Source organism: Coturnix japonica, chromosome 17 (genome assembly GCF_054131305.1).
Source record: "Coturnix japonica strain WE chromosome 17, WE-NBRP24, whole genome shotgun sequence".
Taxonomy (NCBI): domain Eukaryota; kingdom Metazoa; phylum Chordata; class Aves; order Galliformes; family Phasianidae; genus Coturnix; species Coturnix japonica.
The window spans coordinates 448,996-463,570 of NC_140679.1; the positions used below are offsets into that span (position 1 = coordinate 448,996).

Here is a 14,575-nt window from a genome sequence, read left to right on the forward strand (position 1 = left end):
CTCTATGGGGTTATGGGGTCTCTATGGGTCTCTATGGGTCCCTATGGTGTCTCTATGGGGCTCTATGGGGTTATGGGATCTCTATGGGTCTCTATGGGGTCTCTATGGGCTTATGGGGTTCTATGGGGTCTCTATGGGGTTATGGGGTCTCTATGGGTCTCTATGGGGTCTCTATGGGGTTATGGGGTCCTTATGGGATTATGGGGTCTCTATGGGGTCTCTATGGGGTCCTTATGGGGTTATGGGGTCTCTATGGGTCTCTATGGGTCTTTATGGGGCTCTATGGGGTCTCTATGGGGTTATAGGGTCTCTATGGGGTTCTATGGGGTCTCTATGGGGTTATGGGGTCCTTATGGGGTTATGGGGTCTCTATGGGGTCTCTATGGGGTCCTTATGGGGTTATGGGGTCTCTATGGGGTCTCTATGGGGTTATGGGGTCTCTATGGGGCTCTATGGGGTCTCTATGGGGTTATGGGGTCTCTATGGGTCTCTATGGGGTCCCTATGGGGTTATGGGGTCTCTGGGTCCCTATGGGGTCTCTATGGGGCTCTATGGGGTGTCTATGGGGTTATGGGGTCTTTATGGTGTCTCTATGGGGTCCATATAGGGTTATGGGGTCCCTATGGGGTTATAGGGTCTCTATGGGTCCCTATGGGGTCTCTATGGGTCTCTATGGGGTCCCTATGGGGCTCTATGGGTCTCTATGGGTCTCTATGGGTGTCTATGGGGTTATGGGGTCCCTATGGGGTCTCTATGGGTCTCTATGGGTCTCTATGGGGTCTCTATGGGGTTATGGGGTCTTTATGGGGTTCAAGAACCCTTCCCATTAAACACAACCTTGCAAAACCCATTGCTTTATTGAGTCTCTATGGGGCCTCTATGGGGTCCCATGTAATGGGGTCCCCCTGTTATAGGGTCGTTGGTGTTATAGGGTCGCAGTGTTATAGGGTCACTCCCCCTCCTTGTCCTCGCCGTGGGTGATGACGTAGCAGATGTTCTTATAGTCCACGTTGCCGGCCACGTCGGGGGGGAAAGCGGCCCACATGTTCTTGATCTATGGGGTGGATATAGGGTTATAGGGTTATATAGGGTCCTATGGGGTTATATAGGGTCCTATGGGGTTATATAGGGTCCTATGGGGTTATATGGGGTTATATAGGGTCCTATGGGGTCCTAGGGGGGTTATATGGGGTCCTATGGGGAGATATGGGGGGTCCAGGGGGTTATAGGGGGGGAAAGCGGCCCACATGTTCTTGATCTATGGGGTGGATATAGGGTCATAGGGTTATATAGGGTTATATAGGGTTCTATGGGGAGATAAGGGGTCCTATGGGGGGATATGGGGGGATATAGGGTCCTATGGGGTCCTATGGGGAGATATAGGGGGATATAGGGGGATATGGAAGGATATAGGGGGGATATGGGGGGATATGGGGGGATATGGGGGGATATAGGGTTATATAGGGGATATGGGGTTATATAGGGTCCTATGGGGGAATATGGGGTTATATGGGGGGATATGGGGGGATATAGGGGGATATGGGGGGGTATGGGGGGATATGGGGGGAAAGCGGCCCACATGTTCTTGATCTATGGGGTGGATACAGGGTTATAGGGTCTTATGGGGTCCTATAGGGTTATATAGGGTTATATGGGGTTATATAGGGTCCTATAGGGTCCTATGGGGGGATATGGGGGGTCCAGGGGGTTATAGGGGGGGAAGACGGCCCACATGTTCTTGATCTATGGGGTGGATATAGGGTTATATGGGTTATATAGGGTTATATAGGGTTATATAGGGTTATATAGGGTCCTATGGGGGGGGATATAGGGTCCTATGGGGGGATATGGAGGGATATAGGGGGGATATAGGGGGATATGGGGGGATATGGGGGGATATAGGGGGGATATGGGGGATATAGGGTCCTATGGGGGGATATAGGGTCATATAGGGTTATATGGGGGGATATAGGGTCCTATGGGGAGATATAAGGGTCCTATGGGGGGGATATAGGGTCCTATGGGGGGATATAAAGGGGATATAGGGGGATATGGGGGGATATGGCGGTCCTATGGGGGGATATGGGGGGATATGGGGGGATATGGGGGGATATGGGGGGATATGGGGTCCTATGGGGGGATATGGGGGGATATAGGGGGATATGGGGGGTCTGAGGGGTTATAGGGGGGGAAGGCGGCCCACATGTTCTTGATCTATGGGGTGGATATAGGGTCATAGGGTTATATAGGGTTATATAGGGTTATATAGGGTTATATGGGGGATATAGGGTCCTATGGGGGGGATATAGGGTCCTATGGGGGGATATGGAGGGATATAGGGGGGATATAGGGGGATATAGGGGGATATGGGGGGATATGGGGTTATATAGGGTCCTATGGGGGGATATGGGGGGATATAGGGGGGATATAGGGGGATATGGGGGGATATGGGGGGAAAGCGGCCCACATGTTCTTGATCTATGGGGTGGATATAGGGTTATAGGGTTATATAGGGTTATATGGGGTTATATAGGGGATATAGGGTCCTATGGGGTCCTAGGGGGGTTATATGGGGTCCTATGGGGGGATATAGGGTCCTATGGGGGGATATAGGGGGATATGGGGGGATATGGGGGGAAAGCGGCCCACAAGTTCTTGATCTATGGGGTGGATACAGGGTTATAGGGTTATATGGGGTCCTATAGGGTTATATAGGGTCCTATGGGGAAATATATGGGTCCTATAGGGGGATATAGGGGTTCTATGGGGTCCTATGGGGGGATATGGGGGGATATAGGGGGGATATGGGGGGATATGGGGGGATATGGGGGGATATGGGGGGATATGGGGGGATATAGGGGGATATGGGGGGATATGGGGGGATATGGGGGGATATGGGGGGATATGGGGGGATATAGGGGGATATGGGGGGATATAGGGGGGATATGGGGGGATATGGGGGGTATATGGGGGGTCCAGGGGGTTATAGGGGGGGAAAGCGGCCCACATGTTCTTGATCTATGGGGTGGATATAGGGTCATAGGGTTATATAGGGTTATATAGGGGGATATAGGGTCCTATGGAGGGATATGGGGGGATATAAGGGGGATATGGGGGGATATGGGGGATATATGGGGAGATATAGGGGGATATGGGGGGATATAGGGGGGATATGGGGGGATATAGGGTTATATGGGGGGATATAGGGTCCTATGGGGGGATATATGGGTCCTATAGGGGGATATAGGGTCCTATAGGGTTATATGGGGGGATATGGGGTCCTATGGAGGGATATGGGGGGATATAGGGGGGATATAGGGGGATATGGGGGGATATGGGGGGATATGGGGGGAAAGCGGCCCACATGTTCTTGATCTATGGGGTGGATACAGGGTTATATGGGATATAGAGTTATATGGGGTTATATAGGGGGGATATAGGGTTATATAGGGTTATATAGGGTCCTATAGGGGGATATAGGGGTCCTATGGGGTCCTATGAGGGGATATAGGGGGATATAGGGGGATATGGGGGGGATATGGGGGGGATATGGGGGGATATGGGGGATATAGGGGATATAGGGGATATAGGGTCCTATGGGGGGATATAGGGTCATATAGGGTTATATGGGGGGATATAGGGTCCTATGGGGGGATATAGGGGTTCTATGGGGAGATATGGAGGTCCTATGGGGGGATATAAAGGGGATATAGGGGGATATGGGGGGATATGGGGTGATATGGGGGGATATGGGGGTCTGGGGGGAGGAAAGCGGCCCACATGTTCTTGATCTATGGGGTGGATATAGGGTTATAGGGTTATATAGGGTTATATGGGGTTATATAGGGTTATATGGGGTTATATGGGGTTATATAGGGTCCTATGGGGTCCTAGGGGGGTTATATGGGGTCCTATGAGGAGATATAGGGTCCTATGGGGGGATATAGGGTCCTATGGGGGGATATGGGGGGAAAGCGGCCCACACGTTCTTGATCTATGGGGTGGATATAGGGTCATAGGGTTATATAGGGTTATATGGGGTTATATAGGGTTATATAGGGTTATATAGGGTTATATGGGGTTATATAGGGTTATATAGGGTTATATAGGGTTATATGGGGTTATATAGGGTTATATAGGGTTATATAGGGTCCTATGGGGGGGATATAGGGTCCTATGGGGGGATATGGAGGGATATGGGGGGATATAGGGGGATATGGGGGGATATGGGGAGGATATGGGGGATATAGGGGGGATATGGGGAGATATGGGGGGACATGGGGGGATATGGGGGGAAAGCAGCCCACATGTTCTTGATCTATGGGGTGGATATAGGGTCATAGGGTTATATAGGGTTATATAGGGTTATATAGGGTCCTATGGGGTTATATAGGGTCCTATGGGGTTATATGGGGTTATATAGGGTCCTATGGGGTTATATAGGGTCCTATGGGGTTATATGGGGTTATATAGGGTCCTATGGGGTCCTAGGGGGGTTATATGGGGTCCTATGGGGGGATATAGGGGGATATGGGGGATATAGGGGATATGGGGTTATATAGGGTTATATAGGGTCCTATGGGGGATATAGGGTCCTATGGGGGGATATGGGGGGATATGAGGGGATATAGGGTTTCTATAGGGTTTCTATGGGGTTATAGGGTTCCTATGGGGTTATAGGGTTTCTATAGGGTTTCTATAGGGTTTCTATAGGATTTCTATAGGGTTCCTATGGGGTTATAGGGTTTCTATAGGGTTTCTATAGGGTTTCTATGGGGTTATAGGGTTTCTATAGGGTTTCTATAGGGTTCCTATGGGGTTATAGGGTTTCTATAGGGTTTCTATGGGGTTGTAGGGTTCGTATGGGGTTATAGGGTTTCTGTAGGGTTCCTATGGGGTTATAGGGTTTCCATAGGGTTCCTATGGGGTTATAGGGTTCCTATGGGGTTATAGGGTTTCTATAGGGTTCCTATGGGGTTATAGGGTTCCTATGGGGTTATAGGGTTTCTATAGGGTTTCTATAGGGTTCCTATGGGGTTATAGGGTTCCTATGGGGTTATAGGGTTTCTATGGGGTTTCTATGGGGTTATAGGGTTTCTATGGGGTTATAGGGTTTCTATAGGGTTCCTATGGGGTTATAGGGTTCCTATGGGGTTATAGGGTTTCTATAGGGTTCCTATGGGGTTATAGGGTTCCTATGGGGTTATAGGGTTTCTATGGGGTTTCTATAGGGTTCCTATGGGGTTATAGGGTTCCTATGGGGTTATAGGGTTTCTATAGGGTTCCTATGGGGTTATAGGGTTCCTATGGGGTTTCTATGGGGTTTCTATGGGGTTTCTATGGGGTTATAGGGTTCGTATGGGGTTATAGGGTTTCTATAGGGTTCCTATGGGGTTATAGGGTTCCTATGGGGTTATAGGGTTTCTATAGGGTTCCTATGGGGTTATAGGGTTTCTATAGGGTTTCTATGGGGTTATAGGGTTCCTATGGGGTTTTAGGGTTTCTATAGGGTTTCTATGGGGTTTCTATGGGTCTATGGGGTTATAGGGTTCCTATGGGGATATAGGGTTTCTATAGGGTTTCTATAGGGTTATAGGGTTTCTATAGGGTTTCTATAGGGTTTCTATAGGGTTTCTATAGGGTTATAGGGTTTCTATAGGGTTCCTATGGGGTTATAGGGTTTCTATAGGGTTTCTATGGGGTTATAGGGTTTCTATAGGGTTATAGGGTTTCTATGGGGTTTCTATGGGGTTATAGGGTTCCTATGGGGTTATAGGGTTTCTATGGGGTTTCTATGGGGTTATAGGGTTCCTATAGGGTTATAGGGTTTCTATGGGGTTATAGGGTTTCTATAGGGTTCCTATGGGGTTATAGGGTTCCTATGGGGTTATAGGGTTTCTATAGGGTTCCTATGGGGTTATAGGGTTCCTATGGGGTTATAGGGTTTCTATGGGGTTTCTATAGGGTTTCTATAGGGTTTCTATGGGGTTCCTATAGGGTTCCTACAGGGTTATAGGGTTTCTATGGGGTTCCTATAGGGTTTCTATAGGGTTTCTATGGGGTTATAGGGTTCCTACAGGGTTATAGGGTTCCTATAGGGTTTCTATGGGGTTTCTATGGGGTTTCTATAGGGTTCCTATGGGGTTATAGGGTTCCTACAGGGTTATAGGGTTTCTATGGGGTTTCTATGGGGTTTCTATAGGGTTTCTATGGGGTTATAGGGTTCCTATGGGTTTATAGGGTTTCTATAGGGTTCCTATGGGGTTATAGGGTTTCTATAGGGTTTCTACGGGGTTATAGAGTTCCTATGGGGTTATAGGGTTTCTATAGGGTTCCTATGGGGTTTCTATGGGGTTTCTATGGGGTTATAGGGTTCCTATGGGGTTATAGGGTTTCTATAGGGTTTCTATGGGGTTATAGGGTTCCTATAGGGTTATAGGGTTTCTATAGGGTTTCTATAGGGTTTCTATGGGGTTATAGGGTTTCTATGGGGTTTCTATAGGGTTTCTATGGGGTTCCTATGGGGTTATAGGGTTTCTATAGGGTTTCTATGGGGTTATAGGGTTCCTATGGGGTTTTAGGGTTTCTATAGGGTTTCTATGGGGTTTCTATGGGTCTATGGGGTTATAGGGTTCCTATGGGGATATAGGGTTTCTATAGGGTTCCTATGGGGTTATAGGGTTTCTATAGGGTTCCTATGGGGTTATAGGGTTCCTATGGGGTTATAGGGTTTCTATAGGGTTCCTATGGGGTTATAGGGTTTCTATGGGGTTTCTATGGGGTTATAGGGTTTCTATAGGGTTATAGGGTTTCTATGGGGTTTCTATGGGGTTATAGGGTTCCTATGGGGTTATAGGGTTTCTATGGGGTTTCTATGGGGTTATAGGGTTTCTATAGGGTTATAGGGTTTCTATAGGGTTTCTATGGGGTTATAGGGTTCCTATGGGGTTATAGGGTTTCTATAGGGTTCCTATGGGGTTATAGGGTTCCTATGGGGTTATAGGGTTTCTATAGGGTTTCTATGGGGTTATAGGGTTCCTATGGGGTTATAGGGTTTCTATAGGGTTCCTATGGGGTTATAGGGTTCCTACAGGGTTATAGGGTTTCTATGGGGTTCCTATAGGGTTCCTATAGGGTTCCTATGGGGTTTCTATGGGGTTTCTATGGGTCTCACCTCCTCGGGGGTGAAGCGGTCGCACTGGGTGGTCAGCAGCTCCTCCAGGCTGTGGGGTGGGAGGGGGGTTAAGTATGGGGCGACCCCATAGAGCCCATAGGGCCCCATAGAGACACTATAGGGTCCCATAGGCTCCATAGACCCCATAACCCCATAGACTCCATAGACCCCATAGACCCCATAGACCCCATTGACCCCATAGACCCCATAGACCCCATAACCCCATACACCCCATACACCCCATAGACCCCATTGACCCCATAACCCCATAGACCCCATAGACCCCATAGACCCCATAGACCCCATAGACCCCATAGACCCCATTGCCCCCATAGACCCCATTGACCCCATAGACCCCATAGACCCCATAGACCCCATAGACCCCATAACCCCATAGACCCCATAACCCCATAGACCCCATAGACCCCATAGACCCCATAACCCCATAGCCCCCATAGACCCCATAGCCCCCATAGACCCCATAGACCCCATAGCCCCCATAGACCCCATAGACCCCATAGACCCCATAGCCCCCATAGCCCCCATAGACCCCATAGACCCTATAGACCCCACTGACCCCATAGACCCCATAGACCCCATAGACCCCATAGACCCCATAGACTCACAAGCTCTTCTTAATGGATCCCTTCCCATCGGGGTCCAGCACTTTGAAGGCCCCCATGATGACGTCTTCGGGGTCAGCACCTGCAATGGGGCAGGGGGGGTTAGTTATGGGGTCTATGGGGTCTATGGGGTCTATGGGGTCTATGGGGTCTATGGGGTCAGTGGGGTCTATGGGGTCTATGGGGTCTATGGGGTCTATGGGGATCTATGGGGTCAGTGGGGTCTATGGGGTCTATGGGGTCTATGGGATCTATGGAGTCTATGGGGTCTATGGGGTCTATGGGGTCTATGGGGTCAATGGGGTCTATGGGGTCCTATGGGGCTCTATGGGGTCTATGGGGTCTATGGGGATCTATGGGGTCAGTGGGGTCTATGGGGTCTATGGGGTCTATGGGATCTATGGAGTCTATGGGGTCTATGGGGTCTATGGGGTCTATGGGGTCAATGGGGTCTATGGGGTCCTATGGGGCTCTATGGGGTCTATGGGGTCTATGGGGATCTATGGGGTCTATGGGGTCTATGGGGTCAATGGGGTCAATGGGGTCTATGGGGATCTATGGGGTCAATGGGATCTATGGGGTCCTATGGGGTCCTATGGGGCTCTATGGGGTCAATGGGGTCAATGGGGTCTATGGGGATCTATGGGGTCAGTGGGGTCTATGGGGTCTATGGGGTCTATGGGGTCAATGGGGATCTATAGAGTCAATGGGGCCTATGGGGTCTATGAGGTCTATGGGGTCAATGGGGTCTATGGGGTCAATGGTGTCTGTGGGGTCTATGGGGTCAATGGGGATCTATGGGGTCTATGGGGTCAATGGGGCTCTATGGGGTCTATGGGGTCAATGGGGTCTATGGGGATCTATGGGGTCTATGGGGTCTATGGGGATCTATGGGGTCAATGGGGTCTATGGGGTCTATGGGGTCTATGGGGTCTATGGGGTCTATGGGATCTATGGGGTCTATGGGGATCTATGGGGTCAATGGGATCTATGGGGTCTATGGGGATCTATGGGGTCAATGGGGTCTATGGGGATCTATGGGGTCTATGGGGTCTTATGGGGCTCTATGGGGTCCTATGGGGTCTATGGGGTCAATGCGGTCTATGGGGATCTATGGGGTCAATGGGGTCTATGGGGTCTATGGGGTCTATGGTGTCTATGGGGTCTATAGGGTCTATAGGGTCTATGGGGTGATCTATGGGGTCAATGGGGTCTATGGGGTCTATGGGGTGATCTATGGGGTGATCTATGGGGTCAATGGGGTGATCTATGGGGTGATCTATGGGGTGATATATGGGGTGATCTATGGGGTGATCTATGGGGTGATCTATGGGGTCTATGGGGTCTATAGGGTCTATGGGGTGATCTATGGGGCCTATGGGGTCAATGGGGTCTATGGGGTGATCTATGGGGCCTATGGGGTGATCTATGGGGTGATCTATGGGGTCTATGGGGTGATCTATGGGGCAGAGGGGTGATCTATGGGGTGACCTATGGGGTCTATGGGGTCTATGGGGATATATGGGGTCAATGGGGTGATCTATGGGGCAGAGGGGTGATCTATGGGGCAGAGGGGTGATCTATGGGGTGATCTACGGGGTATATGGGGTGATCTATGGGGTGACCTATGGGGATATATGGGGTCTATGGGGTGATCTATGGGGTGATCTATGGGGTGATCTATGGGGTGATCTATGGGGTGATCTATGGGGTGACCTATGGGGTCTATGGGGTCTATAGGGTCTATGGGGTGATCTATGGGGTGACCTATGGGGTGACCTATGGGGTGATCTATGGGGTCTATGGGGTGACCTATGGGGTGACCTATGGGGTGATCTATGGGGTGATCTATGGGGTGACCTATGGGGTGATCTATGGGGTGATCTATGGGGTGATCTATGGGGTCTATGGGGATATATGGGGTCTATGGGGTGACCTATGGGGTGACCTATGGGGTGACCTATGGGGTGATCTATGGGGTGACCTATGGGGTGATCTATGGGGTGATCTATGGGGTGACCTATGGGGTGATCTATGGGGTGATCTATGGGGTGACCTATGGGGTGATCTATGGGGTGATCTATGGGGTGATCTATGGGGTCTATGGGGTCTATAGGGTCTATGGGGTGATCTATGGGGCAGAGGGGTGATCTATGGGGCAGAGGGGTGATCTATGGGGCAGAGGGGTGATCTATGGGGTGATCTATGGGGTGATCTATGGGGTGATCTATGGGGTCTATGGGGATATATGGGGTGATCTATGGGGCAGAGAGGTGATCTATGGGGCAGAGGGGTGATCTATGGGGCCTATGGGGTGATCTATGGGGTCAGTGGGGTGATCTATGGGGTTTATGGGGGATCTATGGGGTCAATGGGGCCTATGGGGTGATCTATGGGGCAGAGGGGTGACCTATGGGGTGACCTATGGGGTGATCTATGGGGTCAGTGGGGTGATCTATGGGGTCTATGGGGGATCTATGGGGTCAATGGGGTGATCTATGGGGTCTATGGGGCCTATGGGGTGATCTATGGGGCAGAGGGGTGATCTATGGGGTGATCTATGGGGTGATCTATGGGGCAGAGGGGTGATCTATGGGGTGATCTATGGGGCAGAGGGGTGATCTATGGGGTCTATGGGGTGATCTATGGGGCAGAGGGGTGATCTATGGGGTGATCTATGGGGCAGAGGGGTGATCTATGGGGTGATCTATGGGGTGACCTATGGGGTGATCTATGGGGTGATCTATGGGGTCTATGGGGATATATGGGGCCTATGGGGTGATCTATGGGGTGATCTATGGGGTGATCTATGGGGTGATCTATGGGGCCTATGGGGTGATCTATGGGGTGATCTATGGGGTCTATAGGGTCTATGGGGTGATCTATGGGGCAGAGGGCTGATCTATGGGGCAGAGGGCTGATGTATGGGGCAGACCTTTGAGCTTCTCCCCGAACATGGTGAGGAACACAGTGAAGTTAATGGGGCCGCTGGCTTCTTTAATCATGGCGTCCAGCTCCTCGTTCTTCACGTTCAGCCGCCCTAGAGAATATATGGGGCAGGGGGAGGTTATGGGGCCAGATGTACCCTATATATGGGTCAGCCTGCCCCATAGACCACATAGACACCATAGACCCCATAGACCCCATAGACCCCATAGACCCCATAACCCCATAGACCCCATAGACCCCATAGACCCCATAGACCTCATAGATCCCCATATATCCCCATAGACCCCATAGACCCCATTGACCCCATAACCCCATAGACCCCATAGACCCCATTAACCCCATAACCCCATAGACCCCATAGACCCCATTAACCCCATAACCCCATAGACCCCATAGACCCCATAGACCCCATAGACCCCATAACCCCATAGACCCCATAACCCCATAGACCCCATAGACCCCATAACCCCATAGACCCCATAGACCCCATAGACCCCATAGACCCCATAGACCCCATAACCCCATAGACCCCATAGACCCCATAACCCCATAGACCCCATAGACCCCATAGACCCCATAGACCCCATAACCCCATAGACCCCATAGACCCCATAGACCCCATAGACCTCATAGATCCCCATATATCCCCATAGACCCCATAGACCCCATTGACCCCATAACCCCATAGACCCCATAGACCCCATTAACCCCATAACCCCATAGACCCCATAGACCCCATTAACCCCATAACCCCATAGACCCCATAGACCCCATAGACCCCATAGACCCCATAACCCCATAGACCCCATAACCCCATAGACCCCATAGACCCCATAACCCCATAGACCCCATAGACCCCATAGACCCCATAGACCCCATAGACCCCATAACCCCATAGACCCCATAGACCCCATAACCCCATAGACCCCATAGACCCCATAGACCCCATAGACCCCATAACCCCATAGACCCCATTGACCCCATAGACCCCATAGACCCCATTGACCCCATAGACCCCATAGACCCCATTGACCCCATAGACCCCATTGACCCCATAGACCCCATAGACCCCATAGACCCCATAGATCCCATAGACCCTATAGACCCCATAACCCCATAGACCCCATAACCCCATAGACCCCATAACCCCATAGACCCCATAGACCCCATAGACACCCATAGACCCCATAGACCCCATAGACCCCATAGACCCCATAGACCCCATAGATCCCATAGACCCTATAGACCCCATAGACCCCATAGACCCCATAGACACCCATAGACCCCCATTGACCCCATAGACCCTATAGACCCCATAGACCCCCATAGACCCCATAGACCCCATAACCCCATAGACCCCATAACCCCATTGACCCCATAACCCCATTGACCCCATAGACCCCATAGACCCCATAACCCCATTGACCCCATAGACCCCATAGACCCCATAACCCCACAGACCCCATAACCCCATAGACCCCATAACCCCATAGACCCCATAGACCCCATAGACCCCATAGGCCCCATAGACCCCATAGACCCCATAACCCCATAACCCCATAGACCCTATAGACCCCATAACCCCATAACCCCATAGACCCCATAGACCCCATAGACCCCATAGATCCCCATAGACCCCATAGACCCCCCCATAGACCCCATAGACCCCATTGACCCCATAACCCCATAACCCCATAGACCCCATAGACCCATAGACCCCATTAACCCCATAGACCCCATAGACCTTATAGACCCCATAACCCCATAGACCCCATTGACCCCATAGACCCCATAGACCCCATAGACCCCATAGACCCCATAACCCCATAGACCCCACAGACCCCATAGACCCCATAGACCCCATAGGCCCTATAGATCCCATAGACCCCATAGATCCCCCCTCTGCCCCATAGATCCCCATTGACCCCATAGACCCCATAGACCCCATAGACACCCATAGACCCCATAGACCCCATAGACCCCATAGACCCATAGACCCCATAGACCCATAGACCCCATAGACCCCATAACCCCATAGACCCCATAACCCCATAGACCCCATAGACCCCATAGACCCCATAGACCCCATAACCCCATAGACCCCATAGACCCTATAGACCCCATAGACCCCATAACCCCATAGACCCCATAGACCCCATAGACCCCATAGACCCCATAGACCCCATAACCCCATAGACCCCATAGACCCCATAGACCCCATAGACCCCATAGACCCCATAACCCCATAACCCCATAGACCCCATAGACCCCATAGACCCCATAACCCCATAGACCCCATAGACCCCATAGACCCCATAGACCCCATAGACCCCATAACCCCATAGACCCCATAGACCCCATAGACCCCATAGACCCCATAGACCCCATAACCCCATAGACCCCATAGACCCCATAACCCCATAGACCCCATAACCCCATAGACCCCATAGACCCCATAGACCCCATAACCCCATAGACCCCATAACCCCATAGACCCCATAGACCCCATAACCCCATAGACCCCATAGACCCCATAGACCCCATAGACCCCATAACCCCATAGACCCCATAGACCCCATAGACCACATAGACCCCATAACCCCATAGACCCCATAGACCCCATAGACCCCATAGACCCCATAGACCCATAGACCCCATAGACCCCATAGACCCATAGACCCCATAGACCCCATAGACCCCATAACCCCATATACCCCATAACCCCATAACCCCATAGACCCCATAGACCCCATAGACCCCATAGACCCCATAGACCCCATAGACCCATAGACCCCATAGACCCCATAGACCCCATAGACCCCATAACCCCATAGACCCCATAGACCCCATAGACCCCATAACCCCATAACCCCATAGACCCCATAGACCCCATAGACCCCATAACCCCATAGACCCCATAGACCCCATAGACCCCATAACCCCATAGACCCCATAGACCCCATAGACCCCATAACCCCATAGACCCCATAGACCCCATAGACCCCATAGACCCCATAGACCCCATAACCCCATAGACCCCATAGACCCCATAGACCCCATAACCCCATAGACCCCATAACCCCATAGACCCCATAGACCCCATAGACCCCATAACCCCATAGACCCCATAACCCCATAGACCCCATAACCCCATAGACCCCATAGACCCCATAACCCCATAGACCCCATAGACCCCATAGACCCCATAGACCCCATTGACCCCATAGACCCCATAACCCCATTGACCCCATAGATCCCATAGACCCCACAGACCCCATAACCCCATAACCCCATAGACCCCATATACCCCATTACCCCATAGACCCCATAGCCCCCATAGACCCCATTGACCCCATAACCCCATAGACCCCATAGACCCCATAACCCCATTGCCCCCATAGACCCCATAACCCCATAACCCCATAGACCCCATAGACCCCATAGACCCCATAGACCCCATAGACCCCATAGACACCCCATAGCCCCCATAGACCCCATAACCCCATTGACCCCATTGACCCCATAGACCCCATAACCCCATTGACCCCATAGACCCCATAGACCCCATAGACCCCATAGACCCCATAGACCCCATAGACCCCACAGACCCCATTGGCCCCATAGACCCCATTGACCCCATAGGCCCTATAGATCCCATAGACCCCATAGACCCCATTAACCCCATAGACCCCATAGACCCCATAGACCCCATAACCCCATAACCCCATAGACCCCATAGACCCCATAGACCCCATAGACCCCATAGACCCCATAACCCCATAACCCCATAGACCCCATTGACCCCACAGACCCCATAACCCCATTGACC

The 14,575-nt window shown here is 51.4% G+C and overlaps 2 protein-coding genes across 4 annotated transcripts in view; one reads left to right on the forward strand and one right to left on the reverse strand.

Moving 5' to 3' along the window:
• Positions 1–14,575, forward strand: part of QPRT (quinolinate phosphoribosyltransferase) — a 72,050-nt gene that overhangs the window by 17,023 nt on the left and 40,452 nt on the right. The window lies entirely within an intron of this gene.
• The window catches only part of LOC146757969 (myosin regulatory light chain 11), a 33,008-nt gene that overhangs the window by 620 nt on the left and 17,813 nt on the right, over positions 1–14,575 (reverse strand). For both annotated transcript variants that reach the window (XM_085518229.1, XM_085518227.1), the window contains 4 exons: positions 10,733–10,837; positions 7,801–7,879; positions 7,175–7,223; positions 896–1,054 (listed from right to left, as the gene is read on the reverse strand). In XM_085518229.1, coding sequence (XP_085374355.1) covers positions 950–1,054; positions 7,175–7,223; positions 7,801–7,879; positions 10,733–10,837 — 338 coding nt within the window. In that variant the 3' untranslated portion in view covers positions 896–949. The remainder of the gene's footprint in view (positions 1–895; positions 1,055–7,174; positions 7,224–7,800; positions 7,880–10,732; positions 10,838–14,575) is intronic.